The 26,600-nt window shown below is 41.3% G+C and overlaps 1 protein-coding gene across 2 annotated transcripts in view; it reads right to left on the reverse strand.

Moving 5' to 3' along the window:
* Positions 1 to 15,169, reverse strand: part of LOC143183654 (uncharacterized) — a 299,903-nt gene extending 284,734 nt beyond the window's left edge. The window contains exon 1 of one of the 2 annotated variants that reach the window (XM_076385316.1): positions 14,929 to 15,169. In XM_076385316.1, the coding sequence (XP_076241431.1) occupies positions 14,929 to 15,000 (72 nt within the window). In that variant the 5' untranslated portion in view covers positions 15,001 to 15,169. The remainder of the gene's footprint in view (positions 1 to 14,928) is intronic. The other variant, XM_076385333.1, reaches the window with a different exon arrangement.
* Between the last annotated feature and the right edge of the window lie 11,431 nt (positions 15,170 to 26,600).

Here is a 26,600-nt window from a genome sequence, read left to right on the forward strand (position 1 = left end):
CCTCCGATTATGTCGACGCCACTCAAATGGTAGAACGACTATGGCCCGTTTCATAGAGGAGAATGAAAATTAAAGTGGTCTCACAGTTAGGATCGTTCCAGCGGAATCCAAGTAGCGATCAAAGCGATTCCCTCGAGCTAACAATACGACGGAACCGCATAATTCATCTGAACGGAGCCAGGATCCGTTCCACTAAACGGATCATCGTCTAACGAGGATCATCTGGTGGCATCCACTCGCGCGCGCGCAACAGTACGGCTAACCGGCCAGGTATCATATCGGCCCGATCTAAAGAGCTTTCGAATTAATACCGGGGTAATTGCCAATCTAATTAGAGACGTGCGCATATCTTGTAAACGATCACCATTCGCCCCCTGCATTTTCGCCACTGCGTTCCACAGAAAGAATGCAGTGTCTGTCATTGAATGGATTAAAGATGGGCTGTTCTGAATCATTATGTAATAATCGGAATTTTTTGTTACGTGTTTCACGTTGTAACAAAGTATCAAATGTTTATTCTTTAAATTAGGTGAAAATCTAATTTACAGAGGAGATAATTGTGCAGGATTTCCTCCTCGCAGGCTAACAACTTTCTGTTGAATTCATAGTGAGTGGAAATGGCTACTAATGTTAATTTATGAATCTAATCTATGAAATAATAGATATAAAATTGTCAATGTTTCAAATTCATAAATTTTCAAATATTTAAAATTGCTTACATTCAAAGTCTAAAATATTCATGTTGTCTCTTTCTTACATATTCAAATATTCAAGTACCCAAAATTTGAAGTATTCAAATTTTCTAATATTTCAAGAAGCTGCTTTGGTGTACCTATCACAAAAATATAGAATCATCATTTTGATACTACATACGTGTATTTCGCAAACTATTGGTCACATTTTCTCGAAAAATGCCATAAATTAAATAAAGATTCATTAAAAAGTGGCCATTACTCTTATAGATCTCCCTTCGTTAAATCCTAGTAAAAATGGGTATCCCTTTCTCTGACCCTTATTGCTGTTCTCCTACTCTATACAGGAAGTTCAATGTCAAGTGTCAGAAATTTTAATGTATGATTCTACATGCTAGAATAAGATGAAAATGAAGATAGACGTAATTGCATTTCTGACGTGTCTGACTTGGAATTTATTCTACTGACTTTTACTGTTTCTGATCTAGCACGCAGGAAGTAAATAAGTCCCGCGTCAGACACATTTCACGCGAATTTTAAACGCCTTTACAACAATTAGGTAATAACTCTGAAACGAAGCTACAAATACAATTCTGTTATTCTTAAGGTATTCCTTAGCCAACTATGTTGGTCAAATGGGAAATCATTACTAAAAGATAAATACAAAATTGGTATAATACTACGTAAATTACAGTAATAATTTTTAATACTATTTAGATTTATTGGAAAAAGTTAAATTTTAATAAAACGGTTGCAATACGAAAATAGAACATTCAACTGATTAGTGTTTAGCTACAATTGACTAGCTCCATTGCAATTGACTGACAAACACAACTTTTACACAAATTTCTTTTTCCATTAATAATTACGAAAAAACTATATGGAAAGTCTTCTTGAAATTAATATATTTGCTCCATAACATTTCAATATAACCTCATTCTAATTTTGGTAATGCTCTTCAATATAGTTTTCCTGTTTCAGACATAAAAAGTAGCTGAGCAGCAGTTTTTTCTGATTTTGCCATATATCACGATATTAAAATGCGTCAACTTTACTAATAATTTCTCGATAATTATACAGCAAATTCGTTTCATATTTCGCACAAAGATTTCTTATAATCTAAATTAGTGATCCTCAAAATTTGAACAACCTCTTAGACTTTCGTGTTTAGCTTCCTTAATTTTTGGCCTACCTTGACACATAAAGTCATCCCATAAAATTTCTCACACCTGTTGTCAAACACCCTGTTTTTCGAATACAATCACAGTGGAATACTTTTAAAGAGAATTCTATGGAACACAGCTTGGCAGTGAATGAATTAAACGCCCCTCAACCGAGGACACAGAGTTGATTTAATCGCGACCGACGCGAATGCACTCCCCGAAATTGCATAACAGCGATCGTTATCGAATGATTCGCGACCGAGCCAGGCGGCAGGTATCCGCCAGCGAAAGTTTCATTTGTGTTTTGAGCGCTCAATTACACCTCCTCGTCCTTATCTCCAGCGATATTTACATAAGAAATTGATACCTGGACCCGAGTTCCGCGTACACCGACGCAGCTCGGCTGCTTTGTCCTCCTCACGGTTTAATCGTCGAGTAATTGCACGGTCGCCTCAGTGAGCCTGTTATTAACGAACATTAATTGACGAGTCGATGACAGGACCTCGTTTTTCGTCTGTCAATCCGTGAGAAATGATTCGTGTATATATACACACGATGGGAGATTAAATATGTTGTCAACTAATCTCTTTAAAATTCAATGAATTGTTAAATTCTCCGGTGCAACAAATTCGAGACTCGTAAAAAGGTAGATGAAATTTAATGAGTTGCGACAGATTTATAACCCAATTCGAAGTGCAACGTTAGATGCACTCACAGCGGGAATCATTGGCCTCTGTCTGATTGCATACTGAACGGTTCTACTTCTTTATCTCGTGTAGAAACTGTTCAAGAGGCCAAGAAATAAAACCTACACACTTTTTTTACAATTTATGTTTCATTCGTAACATTTCTGTTATTTAAAAATTATATTATAAACGCGCGAATTTAGTTATACTTAGATAATTTATTACATCTCACTAATAAATATTCAAACTTTAGAATCTAATATTTTTAACTTGTATTTTTTATCCTAACACAGTCCACAGTCCTGTAAAACCTATGACCTCATTTTCAGCACACTCTATACTCTGTATATCCGCCAACCCTTCCTATCGGTCGAGATAAATAATTATACAGGTAAACTCTTCCTGGCGCGATAAATCTAAAGTTTCGAGTGCGTTTAAGGGCCAACACTCATTGTATCGTTGTCTAGCCGATATCGTCGGTCGCGAACAGGAAGAACTCCCTCGGGTCCCATTTTAGTCGCGTTTCCGTATCCGCGTAAAAACGAGTGGCGATATGCGTTAAACAAAAGCGGGTTGGCCGCTTATTAAAGAAACGAACGATCACCGGCGATAATTCGTAACAATAGGCGAGAAACTCCATTGTACATTGTGTTCCGATATGCTATCACGTTAACCGTCCGATTGATTTACTGCCAGCGGACGACTGAGCGCGAGAACCTTGCTCTAAATCCTCGGAAGAATTAATGAATCTTTTGAACGACGACAATTAACGGGGACCGCGGAACGTGGCACGCGCAGGCACTGTTTAATCCTTTCCCCCAGTATCTACTTTCTTCTTGGTTAATGGGTTCGTATTTACTGTTTTTTCAGGTTTCCCTATACATGCTGCACTTTTACAGCTAGAAGTTTTCGAATATTTAAATATTCAAATTTCTAAATATTCAAATCCTCAAATATTCAAATCCTCAAATATTGAAACATTCAAATATTCTAGTATTCGAATATTAAAACATTCAGATTTTCAGATATTCTGATTTTTAACCCTGAAAATACTCAAATATTCTAGTATTCGAATATTAAAACATTCAGATTTTCAGATATTCTGATTTTTAACCCTGAAAATACTCAAATGTTTAAATTCTTTAACCTTTTAAAAAGGGAGCAACTTTAACCCTTCAAAGACGAAACACTGTCATCTGTATAAGCACTGTCCACACAGAAATAAAAACTATTCCAGTAGAAAAGTTATATTTTCCACTTGGCATGGTATACACAAATCCTACAATGATTGAAAAATTACACCTAAACAGAAGTATGGCACATATAATACATTTAAAGTGATGTCTAAAAAAATATAAAATATTGACCCCATATCCCTCAAAAGTGAGTCTATCTGCTAAATCAAAAAGGGAGCGTCACACTGAAGGAACACTCTTCACAAATTAATCCTAATGCCTAAAAACACGTGTACGTACAGAACTCAATTTTCTTAGAAAGGGTGGTTCCTTTAGAGACTGACTAGGCCACTCTGGAAAGAAAATCGGTCGCGTGGTAGCAGTCCCACGAGGAGACGAAGATCGCAATCGAACGCGTAGATAGCCCTAGGTAGAGTCCGATACTTTACTACGAGACGTCGCACGATGTATGTACACAGAAGCCAACTAAGGAACCGAGTGTTTCAATTTATCGCCCCTGCCAAGCACTCCCTGTACAGTTACTCGTGTGAACGCCGACTCTAATAACATTATAAATAAAGATACGAATCTCCTGTGCGCCTCTTCGTCCTTCGCTATTTCTATGCTCGAACGATACGGTGTCTGTTTACCATAGTCCTCGCCGCTGCCCTCTCTCAGCTGATCAACCAACAATTAAGTACCTCTTTGAAATGCTTATGAAGCATACTTCATTACCATCAAGCCAGTACCTTCCTTCGAACCTGCTAACGATCTTCTTTCGCCTATACTCTTCGAATACGTATCGGAGGATAAGGATAAAGAGTACAAGTTACACATCATTTCACCCATTAATTTTTGAAGGATCCACGTTTGAGAACCTCTAGATCCGCGAAAGGAAAGCGTCTGAAGCCTTCATGATCTGGTTTGCCAACGCTGGAGGCTTCCAAGCGTGGGCCGTGTTATTATTCTTTAAGTTTCTTACGTAATTCATCGGAATTTCAGACGGAAACTGTATCCAGGCCAACCAGTAGAATTTTATACCGTATTTTTTTACAGAGACGCCGATGCTTCAGTCATGGAAACGATAGACGTCGTAACGCGACGAGGAAGCGCGGGTAACGCGTATTATTTATTGCTTTCGCTCGGGAAGTAGTTAGCCAAAGTTACGAGACGTCGCCGTACTGGAAATACCGTTTCTACTTGGCTGGTGAGAGAAGGGCGCTGCTTTTATGAAAATCCCGCGGTTCCATTCAGTCGCTGATGAAGGGTTGTCTTCGCGGAAAAATCTTGGCGTTTCATCGATCATCCGTCGATGACTGATATTGTCCGCGCGCCTCTTCCGGCAGAGCGGTCGAAACGAGAACATCACCACTTTTGAATAATTATTACATTCTAGATTCGAGGCGTCGCTTTCACTGACGTATTCGTATACGGCTTGGGCGAGGTCAGTTCCATGCCATCATCCACGATCGTTAATTTCGTGACAAAAAGGATGGTAATTGAATAGACGAGGCAAACATTAATTATCGGTGCCTATTATCTTTAGATGGATATACTCTAGCAGTAAACGCATTAAAAGTAAAATGAAGATAATAAGGTAGGAGTTCTATTTTTATAGGGAGGAGTTTTATTTTTATGTGAAAGTATGGAGGCTTCAATATTTTTTCTTATTAATCCACGAGAAAGAGCAGATAACAATTTGTGTTATTATGATCCATGTACCAGGATTAACCTGAAGACAAACGAGTAATATTGGCGTTCTCAACTCTACGTTTGACGAAACGATATACGTAACGGTATTACGCGAAAGAGGTCCCGTTCGTATCCCTCGATCGAGAGATCCAACACGAGGGAAATCGTCGAACGAATTTCACGGATATCCATGGTGTAAAGCAAACAAGCTGAAACAGTCTCACGCTCTCATCGCGACAAAATCCATTGTGGAGGAATTAATATTAATCAAGGTGCGTGCTGGATGCCGGCGGGACTTGTATGCAGATAGGCTGCTCGATACGCGTGCAGCGGAAGGACCGAGTAATTGCGCTGACGCCTCGCAGGGCTAGGAACATTCATCGAGCGTTCCGAGTGTGGTCGAGTTGTGGAAGGATAATGATAAAGCATTTGTTAATGTAATACAGAAAATTCCATTCTCATTTAATTAATCTGATTAATTATTATAAAACATTCTAATCTTCTTTCCACCTACTCAAATAAACAAATAATAAAATTTACCTTCCATAAAACTACATTCACATTAGGCAACTTTTGATCGAGGGGGTTGTCGTATTAACTTGGTTAAAATTGGGTTTACACGGACAACTTTGAGCAACTTCAGGTCAATCAACTCAGTTGTCTGACCAAAAGTCGTCTAATATAAACGTAGCTTAATGAAACTTATTCAAGATTCTTCGCTCATAAAACTCCTAATCCATTCGCCTCAGAGTTTTATGCTTGATGATTAGCCACTTTGAAAATCGGATTATTTATTTTGTACATTTACAGAACAAGCTGCGATCGTTATTTGAGTTTATAGTCTCGTAACAGCATGACGAGCTCAGCGGCATGACACAACTTCGAAAAGGTCAAATATTTAAAAAAAATTGAAATACAATCATCAAACTATTAAGATAGCAATCTCGTAACCAACCAGCTGATTATAAAGAGTGTTCGGCTACAAATGGAAGAAAATTCAAAGTGCAATTCTAGATACCAAAATAAGACGGTAATCAAGAATATCGAAATTGTGTTTGAACTTTAGTATGTTAATTACAAGCATATTATAGCCACTAACGTAACGAGGCACTCATCTCGCACGGCTATGGTGGGAGTTTAAGACTCCTGACCCAGGCAGTGGTTATGGTAATCACTGCTCTTAATGGGCTGACCCCTGCCATGAGTTTCACACTGACAATGGTGCCATTCGATTTGCCGAGTTTCTAGCGGATATCACCTACTAATTTTTAAATCATTATAATTATCGAACTTGACCGCAATTTCATTATTCTCGATTCTCTATTTATTTTGACGTATGATTCTAGAAATATCTGTCAATTTTCTTCCACCTATGTAGAACAAGATCTACCGTATCGTACTCAAGCAAAAACCGAACTTAATTCTTCGCGATGTCGATTGACATTTTTCATTAGTAACGCGGTCACGGGAGGAAAGGGGAGGCTTTTGTGCATCGACTGGCAAGCAGCTATCATCAATTATCTTCGGACGTGGCTACGTAGCACGCACAGGGTCCGTGGCTCGTCTCGTTCGAGAAGACGCGATGCCTGTCTCCTCTTTTCTATCCTTCGTACGAGCGTTCACCTCCGCTGAAGAAGCCGAGCCACAGGTACCCTCGTGTCTCTCCGCCACGAATACGGACTGATTCAAGACAATGCCCATTCCTGCCGTGAAATTCTCTTAATTGCGATTAAAGTTTTTGCAGCGGCACGCCGGAAGTGCCTCCACGCGGACGAGGTTTCTCTGGTCGTCGGCGAACAAAGGCTAGAGACACGCGGGAGGACACTCTAAACCGCTATCCGGCAAACGAAACCAGTTCTCAACGCCGAAACAGTTGGGCTGGCTCAACAAAGTGAATTGGATCTTCCAAACGGTCGATGCCTTGCACCTATCGCAATTCTGGAGGACTTCAATTACGCTAATGGCTCGAATTCGTAAAGCTATGTTGTATTGTTCGTGTCTGCATAGTCATTGCGGGGAACTTCGATTGCAGATGTAATGGAGTTTCGAGGATTCGAACGGTTGTTCAATGGGATATTGTTCGAAAATGCATTAATAAGAGGAAACTTGCTACAATTTGTATTTAGATTTTCAAACTCCTTGTTAGTACAGTAGAACCTTCATTCACCAAGTTATGAGTGCCCATAGTTTATAATAACTAGTTTGTCTATTAATAACTGTATTAACTATAAAAGTATAGTGGAAATATGATTGCAACTCAAACCATAATATAATACTACTTTAAGAAATATAAAATAAGTTAGTCAATAACTGATCAATCAAATAAAAAGAATTAGGTAAACACACATATAGAAGATCAATATAAAAAATCAAAGGCAATACGTAGAAGACTGAAGTATTACAAAATGATTGAAGTAATTTCTTTAATACACAAATTTAACATTATCTTAAGATTAAACGAGATCTGAATTGACGTTGGGAAAAGACTGTCGAGCACAGTGAAGATAAAATTACTCCCAACCATTATCGTCACGTACTATAATAGTCTGACTGCTATCTCCAAACAGAGGTAACGAAGCACGTGGAGGAACGGCTCACGACGGAAGAGGGGAATGACAGAAGCTTCGTTTTTTCGATGGAATTTGCATAGTACCTTTCTCTGGGCCGCACGAACGGGGGAAGTCGGCCGCCTAGGAGAAGCGAGCCTGATTAATTAGCGGCGAAAGTAAGTGAAATTGCACGCGGCGGCGGTGCATTGTAGCTGGAGCATCCCTGCTCGAATCAAAGCATCCTGCCGTTCTTGTTGCCGGCATTTAGTCGCGCGCAGGGAAGAAACACGCTTAGAATGCATCGACTTTTTTCTCCTCGGTTAATCATAATCGCGTCCATGTAGGCCACGAGAAAAATGAAACGAGTCCGCGCCTTTTAGCCTCCGCTCCCTGCTCCATTTACCGTCTTCTTCGTTCCCAGATTAAACTTCTTCGCCTTATTGTGATGGCGAAGCCGACTTCATCGCCGCCGACAAGGTAGAGTGATGTAAATGTCTTTCGCGAGTTTTCCTCACCCTCTCCCCGCGCGTAGGGAAACAATGACTAAGACGGTGGGGGTGACTAGACGGAAACGTGTTTGGTCGTAAATCAAACTATCTCGGAGGAATGCTTAGAAGCACCGAATCGCGCGTTGGAACAGAAACGGAGACAAATATGTACCTTACGTGTCGTAATAATTAAACCTTGGCTCAGGAAGAGAAAATTCTGAGTTAAGACTTCTGTCGAATCTGGCACGTGTACATAAGGTAGTGTACAGAGCTGGTAAGGTTGCATTTGGAAAAAATGTAGGTCCATTTTTTCCACAGTAGATAGAACCGCCTGGTTTTACACGCACTTTCTGAAGTAGCGTATTATTGGCCAAACTAATCATAATTATTAACTGAATCAGTGTATCCCCTACGTACAGAAAATTATTATTATATTAAAATATGTCTTGGATGCAACCTTACGAGCTCTGCACAGTACTTAAATGTTCCAGTAGCCGATTGTGTCCCAGTACCTGAACACTAACTCTAATTTTATTTATTTGAAGCTTAAATTCTAATGTAGCAAATAAAAAACCAAAAGGAGTACCATAAAACAGTACATTCAGTTACTGGGACGCAATTTAAGTAGGGGAACATACATTTTTAGATTGTTCACTTACAGGGACATTTACGTTACCATACTTTTCCATGTTTCTAATGTTACTATCTCAATTATTTCTAGTCATTAGTACGTCAATGAAACATTTTCTATCATAGACGATACAGGTACAAAAGATTTTCAAGGTGTACCTATTCATTTATGTATTTACTTCAAAGATTGAGATTGTGATATCCCAAGTCACCCAGTTTGTACAAAGTTCACATCGGTCTATTAGATAAAAAAATGTTTGTTAACTGATAAACAACATATTATGGAATTATACATAAAGAAGTTATAGAAGATCTAGGAAACTTATTATTAGGTAAGAAAAGTATAGAAAGAATCGAATGCCATCAGCTTGAAAATCGTATCATCTTTGACAAAAAAAATGTTAATCCCTCCACTAATAATGAACATAATTGACGTGGCCCATCCTGTAAAAATGTATATAACAATCGAAAACTGGAAATTTTTCTCCAAAAATGAATAGTTCTAGAGGAGCGTTGAGAGAACACTTCAAAGTTTTCGTAAGAGCGAATTAAGCGGACAAATGGCCCGAAATGAGTATGCAAATGCATCCGCGGGCAGAATGCGGGGCTCGTTCGTTCAACTGTGAGACTCATCTCACATGGCTGATCCGATTTGCAACGGCCATGAACGTTAACAATAGCGATTAAAGAGCCATCGATCAATCTGTCCGCCTACATTCGTTCAAAGGGAACATTCTTCTCGAGTGTTTCCACTTTCGATTCAAGTGCGCTCGATAATGGAACAAATTATTTCCGATAAACGAAGAAGTTCCACCACGTGGGCGTAGCTGATACCGCAAGAGTCAATTAAATTAGCGCCGAGAAGAAACAATTAAACGAGCACGTCTTAAGAAGTTGCTGAGAGAACGAGAAAGCAGAGCTGCAAAACATCGCGATACGAGGTCGCAAGGGGAGAATGTTCAGCTAATCGGCGAGAGGCGCGATAAGAACGCATTTGAATTGCAACATTTATCACTATCCCCTCGTTTGTCGACAACAATGGATAAAACGGAGTCTTCGAACCCACGGAAGCGCTACCGCCATTGTGCTAAGCTTCTTCAAGATCCGGAGAGCTATGTGGCTCGGTGATATCGACCTACAAACTACAACTAGTTCCCTAAATTTTATACCCTACAAGTTCCATACGTTTAACGATCATATTCCAAATTTTCAAATATTCTAACATTCACTTATTCAAACTGTTAAATCCTTAAAGAATGTACAGCTCATATAGTAACTTTAATTGCTAGAGTATAAATAATGTATATCTCATTATTAATAAAAGGATAATAAATAGATAAGTATATGAATTCTTAAGTACTTCTTGAAAAACTCATGAACCCCCTTCTACTGTTGTATATCTGCAGATTACTCTTCGCTATTCCGACATCAATTTCAACCAAGAGCACCAACTCATAGTACTGCCTAAGTGATGAGCAATCCTTACCAAAAGCGAGCGTACTCTGTTCTCGGTGTCTGTACTCGCGGCTGCTTCGCTCGCGTTCTCCAGTACGTCCAGCGCGAACGGAGGTAGGATATTCCCAGCATAGAGACAGCGAAGGGGCGGCAATTGTTAAAAACGATAACAGATACGGGGTCCTTGTGGTGGTTGTTCCGTTGAAACGTAGAAATGTACAACGAAGAAAATCGAAATAGATCAGCGGCTCGCCCACGCGGACGATGTCTCCGACGGTGCTGGAGTCGGTCGTAAGTACGATAAAACCGGGAAACGGTTCGCGGCGAGCGAGCAGAGAGCAAGCCTCGGAGAAGAGGTGCTCGTAGCAGAGGAGGACAGATAGCGAGATATGCACAGGAGGAGAGAGGGTGGCCCAACTCGTATTTATCACTCGAAGATCCCGAAGAGCGCACAATGCCAGCCGTGAGGGAGGTACGGAGGAAGAGAGAGAAAGAGAGCGGAGCGGCCTCAGCCATGGAACGAGACGCGATGTAGTGCAGGTAGATTTATGGAAGGTGGGAGGCGAGAGAGAGACGACGAGACAGGGAGAGAGAGCGTGTTTGTGTCGCAGGTCAGCCGCGGTTCACGGTCACGGGGACCAACCGCTGGACTAACCTAACGTAACCTAACTCGGCGACCGCAAACTGAATTGCATCCCCTCCACCCCCGCGCTAGTCAGCCTGTTTCTGACCGCCTATCGCTCCTTTCTTTCCGACTGCGCTCGCCGCTCTCCCCCTGGCTCGCCTACCCTCGCCTCCTTCGCTCTCTACGCTGCCTTCTGCCCTCTCGCTCCCCTAGCGGTGCGCTTAATTTATTAAGATGGTCAGCCCCGCGGGCCAGCGACCTCGTACCTTCCTATAGCGCCAGCCCCCCTTTCCTTTTTTTTCCACCTTGATAATTATACGACCCGATGCACGGCTCTGTCTCACAGCGGATTTCTAGGAAACAAATCATAGGACGACCTCGAGGAACTATGTCCTATTATACTTTCGATGCATTTGAACACTCGTTTGGGAAGTCATAGACGATGCCATGTACTAAAAGTCATGTCTCACTAAAAGTCCTCTGGTGAGCATTAGGGTTAATGCTTTGCAAGGAACTTCTTCAAGAAAGCGAATAATAATTACATTTTCTTAATACGTTCGACGATATGTGTCAGAAATTTTATGGAGCAATTCTTCACGCTAAAATAAAACGAAAATGAAGGGTGTAATCGTTGAGAAAACGCCTAAAATATGTATGAAATGTGTCTGACTCAGGACTTATTCTACTGTCGACGTGCACTGGCGAGGTCAGACACATCTAAGTGAATAAAATAAATCCTAAATCAGAGACAATTCTCACGAATTTTAGGCGGTTCTTCAACAATCACTACTTCTGAAACGAACTTTAAATGCAATCTTGTCATTCTTGATTTTCATTCTATTTTGAGATTACCCCCTGAAATTTCACATACTTGTTGTCGAACATCCCATAGATTCTCAAGTCTTTAAGGAACGCTTGTAACGGAGGACACGTTTCTAAAGCAAATCACGTAATGGTAGCTTATCTGCTTCAAATTATAGTGCCTAACTGTAACAGCGAGCTTATAATAGAGGAACACCTATAAAATAATTATACCCCATTGAAATAATTCAAAACGGTGAAGTTATGGTAAAAAGCTTAACAAAGAAATATTACATCTTCTAAATATATCCTACCTATTTCTCAACCAACAAGTCTTTCGTAGCGATATCTTACTGCTGGAGGGGCTAACAAAAGAGTTGATTCCCCCTCACACAAAATACAGTCTAATACTTAACGCGCCTCCATTTCCACTACTCCAGAATAAAATAATCGTTTACATAGCCGCGAAGTAGATCGTCCAGCGGGTGGATCAAAGTAATCCAATCCGACACGTCGTAAATTGCATCGCACCCTTCCTCCCCGATATATTTCTCCCCCCATTCCAGTGTACGAAATTTATTAGCAGGGCGTGTCTCTGGATACACACGCCGGCCATCGGAGAACCTCTTTTCCTTGATTGATTAAACACGCCTCGCGGAACCCCATCGACGTCGTGTTCACCGCGAACGACCGACTCGTTCACCGGGAAAATTTAATAACAGGATCTATCGACAAATTAGAGACGAGGCTATTCGTCGACGGCTTATCGGCTGACGTTCACAGCGAGGCTGGCGCGAGGAAAAGAAAGGGACTCGCAGGAAGTCACGGAATCGACTTTATAGATACGTTTCATTGATGAACACCGCGACACCGTGAAAGAATCCTGTCTTCGATGGAAAATCAATGAACCATAGCCTGCGTCTGATCGATCGTAACGTACATCGATACAAATCGACAACGATGGCGGTATGAAACGGTACAAAAAGAAGCGGTGCGCGAGCCAAGACGGCAATTATCCAATTATCGTGCTCGCTTTTGCTTCCGTCGCAGTCTAATAGCTGTACCGATTAAGGAACGCACGCGTTGAAACGCGACGACCTTCGCGGGTACAGTTTTACGGAAATGCAGGATTATAGTTACATTTTCCGGTCTGCACCCTGAACTATTCGCGGAGAGGTAATTAATTCTGTCCTACCAATTAGAATCCATACCTTGAAATGAATAGAGAAACTATAAACAATTTTTTAATTTGTTTTTTGAGTATTTAAAAATGTGAAGTTTTGAGCTTTTGAGCATTCAAAATGTTGAAAACTCGAATATTTGAAAATTTATAAATTATTAAACAATTTTTAATTTGGATAAGTACTTGAGTATTTGAAAATTCAACGTTTTGAATATTTATATATTTCAAAATTTGGAGGATTTCAAACTACTTGCATTGAGAAAATAAAAGACGTTATAATTGTAAAAAGATTTCCACACTTATTCGATTTAATTTCTGTCTTTTACTTATATAAACTAGTTCGTTCATTATCAAATTAGGCTTCACTCGTTATTAAACCGTTTATGAAAGTGATAAATAATGTTATAGGTACTAAAACCTTCAAAATACTGATTTCTTTAAATTCTAATGCACAAAAATAAGGCACGCATTGCGCGCGCAACTGTTGATGAAAGATTTCAAAGGCGAAGCCTGGAGAGATATATCCACCTTGATTTCCAGAAATATATATTACTTTTAACGCTACACAAACACATCAAAATCATATTGAATTGAGTTCAATTTGATGATTTTCCACTTAGAATACACGAAATCACACTAAATTTATCCACCTCCTCTAAATCATCATTTTTCATAAATTTCAACACGACGTCTATACTTCTTATACTGATCGTCAAATGCAGTCCCGTGTAGAATAAATATACCAATTATTATACCCGTTAAAGTTACTTGTCCCAGTTTTGTTTAAATTAAACGGTATCACTTTACTTTTTCGTACTTCTCAACGTATTTACATTAAATTCAATATTTTTTCTTTTTATAGGAATGTTTTCGTAACTAAAATATTAAAAACACTTTAAACATAAATTAAAATACAAAAAGAAGTTCATGCACCAATTACTGCCACGCATAAAAATGCACAGAACAAATACTGTATTCCAATAATTGTACAAACACCATGTTTTCAATGTTTTAGAAGTGTAAACGCGTTATATTTTCAATTCAAATACGTAACTTAAAGCTTCAAGTTCATAAAAAGAACTATCTTCAATTCAATAATGCTATACATTTCGTTACACGTGACAAAAAAAGGGATACACAGTATTTGGCCCCCACACGATAATTAATAGGACTTCCCCTAGTGCCAGACGGCACCTAATACCAGACATTATCTGTATCTTTAAAAAGTGAAATGCCATAAAGCGGCCAAACCGCAAAAATAAAAAGATTCCCCTCTATCGCTTTTGCAGTTTGACAGCATGATCGCGTTTCGTTTTTTAAAGATATAACTAATGTCCGGTTTTAGGTGCCGTCTGGCAGCAGGGGGACTCCCCCTACTCTTATCCTATGCCACCCAAAGAGTAATCCTCGTCGTAAACCATCACGGAATGTCGAGCGCTCCAGAGGTAGAAATGTAGGAAAGAAACGCTCCCAACACTCGCGATTCTTATTACGAGCACAGTTTTCCGGTCGTCCGGTTGCGTAACGTCCATTGCCGTAATTACAACGGTCATTTGACGCGAAGCGCGGCGAAGTTCGGCCGTAAAATTCCGACCTTCGGAGTTACGACGCGCGGCGAATTTAATACCTCTATGAAGACTACACCGATGAAAGACCGCCTCGGACGGTGGTTTTGCCCTATTCGAGCCGCACATTTGCATCGCGAACGACCGCGTGCACGCCCGCCCGCGCGTAAACTAAGGTACACGCACACGGCGCCAAATTACGAAGGGGTATGCGCAACACTCACCGGAAGATTCCTAATGCCGAGCCGCACCTTCGAGTATTTCTTCATGAACACCCGCCAGAGCACGTAAGCCATGGCGATTATCCAGCTTTTCGTCCTTCTATGGTCCCAGCTTCCTTCTTCCTTTCGTAACTTCTACCGCACAACACAGCGCGCGTGAACTGTCAACTCTCGGACTCGCGTGCCCCCATCCGCGTCACGGAGACCATTCGATTATCGAAACAGTACCGCATCTCGATCTCGAGCACACTTCACGAGCAAAAAATTTCTATGAACTATGCAATCTATGGCCGTTTCCCGCGCAAATTTAACTGATCATCAACTGTCAATCTTCTCTTCTTCTATTCTATAAATATACACAGGATTATTCGAGAGATAATCGTCGTCGTCGATCAAAGGATATAATGATTGAGAGAAAAAATAGCAACACGTGGTTTGCTTGGTTTACGAAGCGGAAGTAAGGCAACTCGGTTCGCATTCAAATTAAAGCAGCTTCGTGTCTCCTCGCGATAGATGTGAGATTGAATCACCGAGTTCACTTCTGCGAAAGTAACACGAACTTTTCTCCGTATCGAAGATTTCGTAACTCCACGGTCTAAGTGGACACTACTGACCACGCGTTTCACGAACTATTATACTTTCCTATATCTAATCCGCGACACCGAAACCGGTAATTTCGTGACAGCTTCCGACACTCGAGGCACTTAAGATCATGACGGCACGCGGAATGAATGAATACAAACCGTGCATTAACAGGGGAAGATAAAGTGTCTGATGCCGATGATCCTCGAATAGGCGTGATTCGATCTCTTGCATAATTCATTATAATGTCCTGCCGGTAATTGCGCCCCGCCATGCACGCCACCGATACTACCGACGCGCGTGGTTTAATCGATAAACATCGGTGCCCCTCGCGTCCTCTCGTTCGATCGATCGAGATCACCAGTTCGTGCACACACAAACGAAATCGCAGTTCGGAGCAAAAACCACAGCATACGTGCCGATCACGTGTCGCTCGGGAGACTTAACCTTGGGACGCGTGCTTTTTGCGAAGAGGACGAGCGCGCAGCGTCCACTCGCGGAAACGATTCCACTGGAAATGCCGCGAGAAATCCTGCCAGACCAGAATCCGAGGAAGCGGCTACTGTCATGATTCAATCGACCGAACAACGAGACTTTTTCTCGCTGAATCGAGCACGATAATGACGGAAACTGGTGACTCGCGACGACGATCGGCCAATGGCACGGGAGTGCACTGTGACACGATCGTGGTGACACTGACGCAAGCACTGAACGTTTTTAGAGTACTTTGGAGCTGTGTCTGTGCGGTAGGATGCACGAGGATTTTGAACGAACAGCGCGCGTCGAAACAGCCGTGCGCCTGACGGCACTGCCGAGATATAACTGACACGACACACGCAACTGCCTACTCTCGCGCTCGAACCGTGGAACGATGAAACGGAACGTCCGGAACGCCGGAACTGCGGAACGATGTATACCTGGATCGCGTTTCAGCGCGACTTTAGGCGTGCCGAGCCGACCCCACGCGTTCAAGAATTAAGGGTGTGTTCTGAGGTCTGAGGTCCTGTGACCTGTGGCGCGATAAACCCTGATATCTCGACGTTCTCCGAAATTCGTGGTGAGTGATGTGAACGATATGTGTACGAGTGTATAGATTTCTTTGCTGTTGATGGATCCGCTGATTCAAATTTGTAAATTTGCTTCTGTTCGTTTTGTGGTTATAAAGTAGAACTGTGTAAGCTGTAAATCATATTTTTTTTAAATTTGAGGTTATGTGCGTGTAATATTGTTGTAACAATATTAAGTTGACTTGTAATCTAAAAATGTGTACATACTCTTTCGAGTAAGTATTATAGAAGACTCTTAGATAGATATGTACAATTTGAGGGAATTATAGCACGATAAATTTCATCGAAAGGAAGTGCCGCCTAATATAAACAAATAATAACATCGAATCATAGTTTGCAAGTAATTAAAACCCTCATTTTGTAATATTCCTATGCTTGCTTGCCTAGTGCCGTGAACATATTCATTTTACCACTGGATTAATTTAACGATCGCGCTATACTTCTAGTCCAAGTATACGTTTACGTAAACATAACTTGTTCAAGAAATAGAATATAAGCTTTACTTAAACTTGTATACTCAATTTGCATCGTTTTGCAACTCGCACCGCGCGAAGGTAAAGGTTAATTTTTCTCACGACCAGATCGCGGTCACCCACCGTGCCATCGTAAACCGTTGACGCCGACAAACACGAAGAAAAAAGAGGAACGGCGAAAAAAGTACCGTTTAAAGAGCAATATAACGCCGCGTTCGTAATGAAGTAGGAAGGAGTTAAAGCGAGGCAGCGTGTCTCACGGCGCAGCCAAAACAAACAGAGCTAAACAAGCGGAAGGCTCAATGCCCCTGCAACACGTGCCCTCACTTGTTTACATTTGCTTGTTTTCGCTCGAATAGCTGCCTGCTCGACTTCCATTTCGCTGCTGCATTATGCGGCTCTGTTACCCTTTATATACTCAGTGTTCGTTAATTCACGACGTTGGTTTTGCACATGCAAGGTACAGTAGTGCCCTGTTAGATTGACGCGGCAGTGGACTTGCTAGACTGACAGAAACGATCCATACCGCTTTTTGGGATCGTCCCATCCTAGGATTGTTCATGTCACTTGCATTCAACCCTTATAACTCCTGGCGTTTGAAACATTATGTTTAAGGCGATTATGACAAATAAAATGTTTATAATTTCTATTTCATGTCATAAAGAAGATTTTTATTAAGTTGGTAGGAACTTGCTGGTAAAAATGAGTTTCTCACAATTCAGCAGTATAGCTAGCTTGAATTCAGACCTTTCTTTAGAGTAGATCCTTGAAAATAGACCCCATGGATTCAATAATTGGACACTGTGGGTACCAAATCGCGTCAATTTAACGGAGCACTACTGTATTCAGGGAGACAAAGAAAAGTTTTAGTTTAGTCTTAGTTTCCTTTTTAAACTTATTACGTTCATACCATACCACTTGTCTATATCTTGTAGTTAACCTAGTGGTACAGAGTATGTTAATAGGTATATTAGTATGTACTGCCAGTGGCATGTAACGAAAACGTGATAATAAAAAATTGTTAGTGGACTAAAGTGGGGCACCTCGAACATGTAACGTCCGTACCAATTAATTTACCAGTCGATAAAACGTTTCCATGTCCCTCTGTTAACGAGACCTATTCCCTACCACAATTAGGGCGTATAAAAATCGCATGTTATTAAGTGTGGCGCAATTGCCGTGTCGGTTCTTTTTACACTATCGATTCCTTTTTTTTTCCACTTAACGTTAATGCCACTGTACATTGGCTACGTAAACGATGTGCATATGCCGGCATACTGAGTGTTAATGAGACGTTTATTCCACAAGAAAAAAGAATATTAATGATAAATTTTCGAATCGTTGGACCGTGGGTTCGTATTCTTTTGACCACAGAAAAATTAGAGTAATATCATAAAAGTTATGGTACATCGTAAACCGAGGTAACTTCAAATTCCTTTTACCGTTTATATGTTTACTCTAAATTCCAGCTTAACCATCACATACGTATATGATACATTGATTCTGTTCTACACGATTTTACATTATTTGTACACTACGGTGCACAAGTATTTGGACACTTTCACACTATTACAATATATAACCAATTTACTTGGTGTATAAAATATAAATTTACGATATACTTTAATTATGATACAGATTAAAATTCTATGATATCATTTTGCCTACAAACTTGATATCAGTCAATTATATAAGGTTCACAAATATTAACGAGAGTAATATTTGATAGCAATTAGCATAAATAAAAAAATATAGGTATTTTCTGAATTTCCAATAACATCAAAGTGTTCAAATGCTTATGCACGTTAGTGTATATTGCATATGTGATTAATAATCTTCTACATATCTTATAATCATAAGAATAAATGAACTCTGCTTTTTATGCTTATGAAAGTATAAGTCCCGAGTGTCCTTTCACAAAAACAAAATATGATATTTTGTGGATCCTCTTTTCAATCTATCATGATAGTAAACATGTTAATGATAACGAAACAATGAGGCAATAACAAAAGAGGAAAGTAATAGTCGATTTGTGGTGGACGTTGCGAGCCTCGACACGCTGTTAGACGTTGAATCTTTAATAGTCTCGCGTGTCACCGTTTCCACCTTAAAACGCGGCGTGGCGTCTCATTGACAACGGCTGACGCTGTAGAATCGTCAGAGAAAAGGAGGAGGCACTTTAGACGTAGAAACGAAGACCGGCAAAACGGTTTTCCTTCGCGATTAGTGTCGGTGTCGCGGGACTTCCGCCCTTCCTCCGCCTCGCGTCACATCCTATCATCTTTTACTTCTTCCCCTCTTTAGCATTCAGCCACCGTCCTCGTAACCTGCGTTATGCCGCCGCCAGTCAGCCATGCACACGCATGTATACAGCGTGCTCATCGGCAAACGCACACACGTGCAACCGTGCATTCTCTGCGAGACAATGGGCGTGTCCACCTCACGTGACAAGCACGTGAGCACCCTCGAAAAGGGCCCTCGTCCTCTGACGTTCATTCATACCTGTCCCAAGAATCGTGGCCGTCGCCAATGACCCTACAGCGCCTCGAAAAGTCAAGAAGGATCGAACGCTCGTAACTGGTAGAGGGCGAGAAGTGCCCTTTACAAGGAGACTCGCTTGTAGATATTTTTGTAACTTTCTGCAGGTGTGTCAGAGTCGACATTACCTCAAGCTTTAAAATTTTCTCCTGGAAGAAACTATATTAAAAAAATGATCGCGAGATGTTTGACATGCTTGAGCTCGAAGTTATGTGGAACGTGAACAAGAAAGTTGAAATAAGGATGTGCAATTTTTAACCTTCTTATACAATCAAAAGTAACAGAATTAATGGTTGAGTTTATAGCGTTCTAAGATGCGAAAGATTGATCTCTATTAACAGTTGATTTTGCTACAATCACACCACATCAAGAACTAGGACTTTCCATTATTCTTTGCTAGATGACGGTTGTTAACGCTACATAGTCGATGCACGAGCAGTCGTTACGATCATTACAAAGCGTAACGCACGGTGACCGCGGGTAGAAAGCGTTAAAAACTTTAATCGGTCCGCGGGGGAGTGAGTCAGAGTTAAGCTATCTCATAGAGCAACTAGACATGCCTGGCAAGCAATTGCGATTCGCGAGGGTCGAGAGCGTTCACACGGGAGGGGTTGCCTTGCGAAATAATAAACGTTAGCCTCCTTTATCGATTCGAGGCACGAAAGTGCTACGCGCAGGAGATCCAAGAATAAATAGTGAAGAAAGCATTGACATTGCAAGTCGCATGCTCCGGCAGTCTGCATTTTAACAGATTAATTCTCGAACGTTTACCAAGACGGAACTGAGGCTTCCGAGCCGGTTTATAAGCGATCGTACTTTAAATTCTTCCTATTGTCTGCTCGATACCCACTGCCACCACTTAGCGTCTAATTGAAATTCAGAAGCACTGGGCGGCATGAATCATATAGGCACGTCAACGATCGTGGCGAACAATTTTTCTAATGCTCGGTGATGCACTGTATTTCTTCGTTATAGACTCGCAGCTCACTGATGACTTTGTAGCTAGGAGCATTTTTTGAAGATAGATAACTCTTGCATTGGTAACTTATTGAAAACAGTGTATAATAAACAAAATCTATTTGATTTAAATAATTCAATTATACTGAATATAGCAAAGAATTTATAATAAGGGAATACTGTATTTTTGTTCAGGTTGAACGTTGAGGGGGGAAAATTAAGTAACTGGTCAAAAAATCGATTTCTTTTTTAATACATAAAACAATGCTTTTACATCTTAAAAATGTGGTGTAAATATTTCAGACCGAAATTTTAAGTTGTTTCTGAAAGAAGGCTCTCACTTACACTATTGCCTTTTTTAAAACAAGAACCTTAAATCCGTTTTTCTCAAAACTGTATTTTAAAATTTAGCGTGCAGCATAACTCAAAAAGTAATTAATCGATTCAGCTGATCCAGAGCATACATATACGTAACTGTAAGTTCCTCATCGTATGAACCTACTTGATTCATAATATTAATTATTTAAACTATGTTTAGTCCACAAATAAAATAAAAATTTTATGCAAAGATCATTCCTTTGCTATCAAAGCTGCATATTATTATTAATGTTGAATTTTTTTAAACAAGATTTAGGTTCAACATTGCGTAGTATGACAAAAAAAACTCCGTTTAACATTTTGTCCTATATCACACTACAAAGATGCTAGACTGTAACGTCGATCAACAACGTCGACGGGAAGGTTCATGAAAAATACTATTTATTACTTCACAGAAAGCCAATAAATTGTAACAAAACAAATGTATTTATATCTTGAAATATTAGAGAATATACATACATATATATATTCTCTAATATACATTCTCAAATATATGTAGAAAGTGACAAGTTTCATAAAAATTTAATGTTATAAAAAAATTGTCAAATATCACTTCAATTTTAACGTTTTATTTAAGTTTCCCCCCTTAATCTCTCAGGAATTGCTGTTTCGCAAATAACATCACAATTTCGCATCAGCATGCAACTGGAGGAAGCATCTGCAGAAAAGCTTCTACAGAAGCTTCGTCAGCACGTGCAACCCAGTACGCAGTAGATAAAATATTTCTTTCTTCATGTACTTGGCGTCGAGACGCTACCGCGTCTCTAGATAAAACGCGTGTCTTGGAACGTGAAACGTTCGACGTACGGAATTACAGAATCCAAGATCTCGGTACGTGAGAAACGTAAACATTTACCTGCGCGACCCAAGCTCGGTTGAATAGACGTAGACGCGTTGGCGCGTGACCGTAGATACAAATCGTCGTTTCTAATTGCAGGAAACGAAGCAGTCAAGCGGACGTCAGCATCTCGATACGGTGTCACCTGGAAAAACGGGCGTAGAAGGTGTTCGACGGTGATGGAGCGCAGAGAGCAATGCCACTGCCTAGCGAAGGGTGATTAAGGTCTCTGTGTCGTTTGGATGAGACTGAGCTGTTGGACATGCATCCCAGACGTGTGGAAGGAAGGTAATTAGAGAGTAGATTAACGTGTCGCAAGACATACCTGCCCGCGTTCTCCCACGTGTGTGTATACGTGTGTCTCGCACTGAAATCGTAACGTGCAACACGAATCGTGAATCACTCGCCTGGCCGTTGAGCAAGAGGGAGTGCTCGCCACGAATCGACGATAGATAATGCGGGAGATCGTATTATCACGATCCTTGGGGACCCCACGGGGTTATCCGGGTTAATCGAAGAACCAGCCAGTGTAACGACAACGATTATTATTCGATCCGGCGAAATTCACCTACGTATCGATCTCTTCTAGAGGCACTTTCGCGAATGGCGCCGTGGCCCTTTAGAAGCCACTTATTATCCCGCCCGATTCCGTCCACCGATTGAGAGCGTTTCTCAAGCCGTCGGACACGGTCATTAGACAGTTTAGATCTTAGCCATGGGCTCGCGTTTCGCAATTTGTAAATTTAATAGAGCGAATCAGCGCATCTGGAAAAATCCTCTCGTTAAGATTAACACTTTTTTTAACCCATTAAAGCCCACAGTTGCGTAAACGCAACATTTCATTTGCCGTTTCTTTTTTAGGAAATTTAGATCATTGCATTCTACTCCTTCATGTCACTGTTATATTGCGTTTACGCGAGTTTGAGCCTCAGTGAGTTAACTTCGTTGAGTCTCTACAAAATCTCTCTTCACATCTAGATTCGATCGTTCAGAAGTCGAAGTACAATTGAATCAGCGTGCCAAAGCGCAGACGACCATGTATCTCCCACGTCGATTGAACTCCTACTTAATTATTAAACATCGGTATCGTCGAACCACCGTTACAACTTTCACTCTCGCGTTGGAATTAGGAAACAGGCTTCTTCTTCCCAATACTCGTGTCTCGTTTCGCCGTAAGTTATGAGGGGGTACCGGCAGCGTAAAGGTAATGAGAATGGTGATACTTAACGGTTCGCTGGTGCGCGGGCGCGTAAAAATTTGACATTCCGCGGATTTACGATTCCCGCCCCGGGGACTGAATTATGGCGGCCCTCAGAGCCCCGCGCATTTACAATCCCGTCGTGCACCACTCTATGCGCAGGGCAGGTTTTGCGCGTTACACTTTATACCTGGCCACCGCGTGCCACGACAGGTACTTACATGGTCAGTTTAATGTTACACTGAAAATAACGAAGCAATCTCGCGGGGTTGCGATCCTTTTAACAATTAGCGCGCTCTGAGCTCATCGGGAAGCTTCCACTCCCATGAGCGCGCGTGGGACCGTTCGCGATAATGAAACTAAGCGTCGCCAGAAATTTTCATGGACGCTTAATTGCGTTTACGCGCGTTCCCTGAGGAAGGTGTACTTAGGATAATGAAATTTCTTCATCGGCCTTTCTATTAACCCTCCTAAGGAAACACTTTCGCGAGGGACAAAAAGTTTTTTATTCTTCGGAGTAAAAAAGATTTAACCTCCAGCTGAAGTGATGAGGTCATTGACCATGAAATGGTGTACTTAAAGGTTGTTGCAGGAAATAAACCACGGATAATTGAATAAAGTGAAATACTATGTAGTTTCTCGACATGAAGTAGGGACAATGACCTCGCTTTTTTCCATTATAACAGTAGGTCACCTGACGCATCCGCAACTCTCTGGTTTTACACAGAAGTAATTCGAGCTCCGTTCATTAATCGTTTCTTGCGACCGCGCCATAACGCCCAAAACCGAGTCGAGGGGTCCCAGTTTCTTTTTCGGACAGGGAATCGTCAATATTTCGCGGAGGACGCACTAAACCTACGGTCAGTTTGCGTTTCGGTCGTTTTTTCACAGCTGGCTCCACGTCGAAGCACATTTATGGCGCGTCCTTTTTTGTTGCTCAACGACGATATGGCCGAAGAGTTGCATACCCTATGCTACGCGTTCAAAGACTCCTCTCCGTGCCTTTGTCCTCCTCTCGCGCGGCCATTTTCTTTCTCTTCGCTTTCTTTTCGGTGAATACCTACCAGCGTTGAAGTAGACGCGCGTTCAGCGTACGAAGTCGAACGATACCGAGACGAAGAAAAAGGAAGAGAAGCGACCAGGGAAGAAAGACGGGAAGAAGCGACGGTGGAGGAGCGAGGGTCGGAGGGGAGGAGGTGGAGGAACGCGAGAAAGAAGCTAAAGAGGAACGAGCAGAAAAGACACACGAGCGATGAGTCATCGTAAAAAGAGGAGAGCTGGTGGTGGTCGACTACTCTGATTCGAGCGATCGTGCCTCAGGATTTTCTGCGGGTTTTTGCCGTCAGCGAGTATACCGTTTTCTTCAATCGTTTTAATACACACGGTACCCAGCAACTTCGAAACGGTCCCCGTAACACGGAAAAACGAAAAACTGAACGAACGACGAGATGCGAACGGTGACAACCGCGATGGGTCTCTGATTGACGATCGGGAAAAGCAGCTTTGATCTCCAACGCTGAGGAAATACAGGCTGCTGTTTCGTATTAGCTGCGGTCCGAGAATCCTGAACGGAATTTTTCCGCGTATCTCATCTTTACGGGACACGGAGATGGATTATCCTGCGCGTTGCTATCCTTCTTCGGAGAATATAGGCTAAGCATTCTTTAAGCGCGAGGACATGTGTCTGACAATCAGGCATCTACCGTTACGCTTGTGTTGACAAGGATAACGATCATTGCCACTGCAAATGGCATGGGTAATTGCTCGGTGTACATCATCCTCTTTGATGTTAAGTAGCTTTCTTAAGGCATCGACAAGCTGATACGATAATCATGTATAAACGTAAAGTGTAGGATAAATTAGGTTGGACCTTCTCTAGAATACCCGAAATCGCAGGTATTTAATATTTCGAATTTTCTAATTTGTTAAGTGTCAGAGGTCTCTTCGTTATTGATTTTGCAACAGAGGTCTGGGCAGTACCTACTTACATTGATGGAATGGATTCCCGATTTTACTTTATTTTTCTCTTTTATGTGACCAATTCTCTTATCTATGAAAGTAGTTTCGATTAATTCTAATTATAGCTTGGCTCTTTTGTACTATCCCCTAAATATTGTTATTCAACATACAGTAAGTCTCATCCATCACATTAACCCTAACCATTTCGCACAAGAGTTTCCAAAACTATTTTTCACGACTCTCGCATTCTTAATCCACGCAAAAACTGCCCCTCCTGAACGAAGCGTCTTGAATTATTAATGCCCGATTACGAGGCGAAATTTGGGATAGGCTGGATCTTGCTTCGCCGCCCGTTTCCTTTTCGACGGTTCGATCCTTATAAGAAGCGACGCCAGGAGTGCGTCCTGGAACGCGAAACGAAATGAATTGATGTCCGTGGTGCGTGGAACATAATCGCACCCACGAGCAACACCATAATCGGTCGTTACGTTACGTCTTTATCGGGCCCGCGCACTCCTACCGTGGTTCAGGGCAGAAAACTCGAACGCCAATTTGCGACGAGGGCGTGGCTGAGTTCTCGCTGCGATCAGCAAGGACAGAGACATCAAGCTTTATTCCGTCGCGCTACCAATTTGCATCCTGCGCCGCGAATCCTCGACTCCTTTTGTGCCTCGTTCTATCCGCGCGATAGTTTCCGAACGAACGACCCCGTCTATGTTTCCTCGGAGGTACCAATTGAAAAAGCCACGGCGACGCTGACTTCTTTCAAGGTGAACTCACTCGAACCTGGAACGCAAAATCCTCTCTGCTGTTGGCTACGCGCGTTTCACTCTCGTTTGCATCGATTACGACTGTCGCGTCGCAACACTGAATCTGTGAAACTAGCGACGACGAGCTCTTCAAATGTTAAAATTTTAGGCATCAACCTACGCCTTGAATGTATATAGTTTGGTAAACAGTTTCCTTGGTTACGAGGCTTTTTGAAATATCCGTTGAAGGTTGCTTGTAGATACAGAAAGGCCATCAAAAGCAAAATTGAGTACTTTAGAATACAAGGATTTTAAGTTCTTCGTGGAATAAGAGGTAATATTCTCGGAGTGTAATTATAGGCTGGCGGCATATCGAAGGCAAGGAATACAAAGACTAAATTAACCCAGGGCGGATGTGAGCCTCTCCATAATCGAACTTAGACAATAGACGTGACTGCCACGCTCATCGACACGAGGAGCGTAATAAAACACGCGGATACTTCTTCGAACAATAAGCCTAATGCTAGAAATCTTCATGCACGCTTCTGATACCAAAAAGAAGAGATGAGAGATGATTCTCAAGCTTTTATCGATTAGTCGGATATTTGCAAGCACAGAAAAAAATGTTAAGCTGTAGTTATTGAAATCTCTTGTAGAATTCACAAAAGTATTATATCAAATCTAAGTTTAATAGAATCAGTAAGAATCGATTTTATAGATTTAACAAAGCTGTTCTCGCTGTAGTCAAGCAACCTTTGTTAATTTTGCAAATCTTACAAAAGTCTACCATACCTAAACTTACTTAAGAAGCTTCTGCAAGATCTGTATAATCATTTTGTTCTGTGAGGACAACATTTTTAAGCTAGCTCCACTGAAACAATAGTGAGGAACCCTGGCAATTTGACCGCCACTTGTTGCTGCGTGTTCCAAAGTTGG

The sequence above is a fragment of the Calliopsis andreniformis genome, chromosome 2, assembly GCF_051401765.1.
Source record: "Calliopsis andreniformis isolate RMS-2024a chromosome 2, iyCalAndr_principal, whole genome shotgun sequence".
In the NCBI taxonomy this organism is placed as follows: domain Eukaryota; kingdom Metazoa; phylum Arthropoda; class Insecta; order Hymenoptera; family Andrenidae; genus Calliopsis; species Calliopsis andreniformis.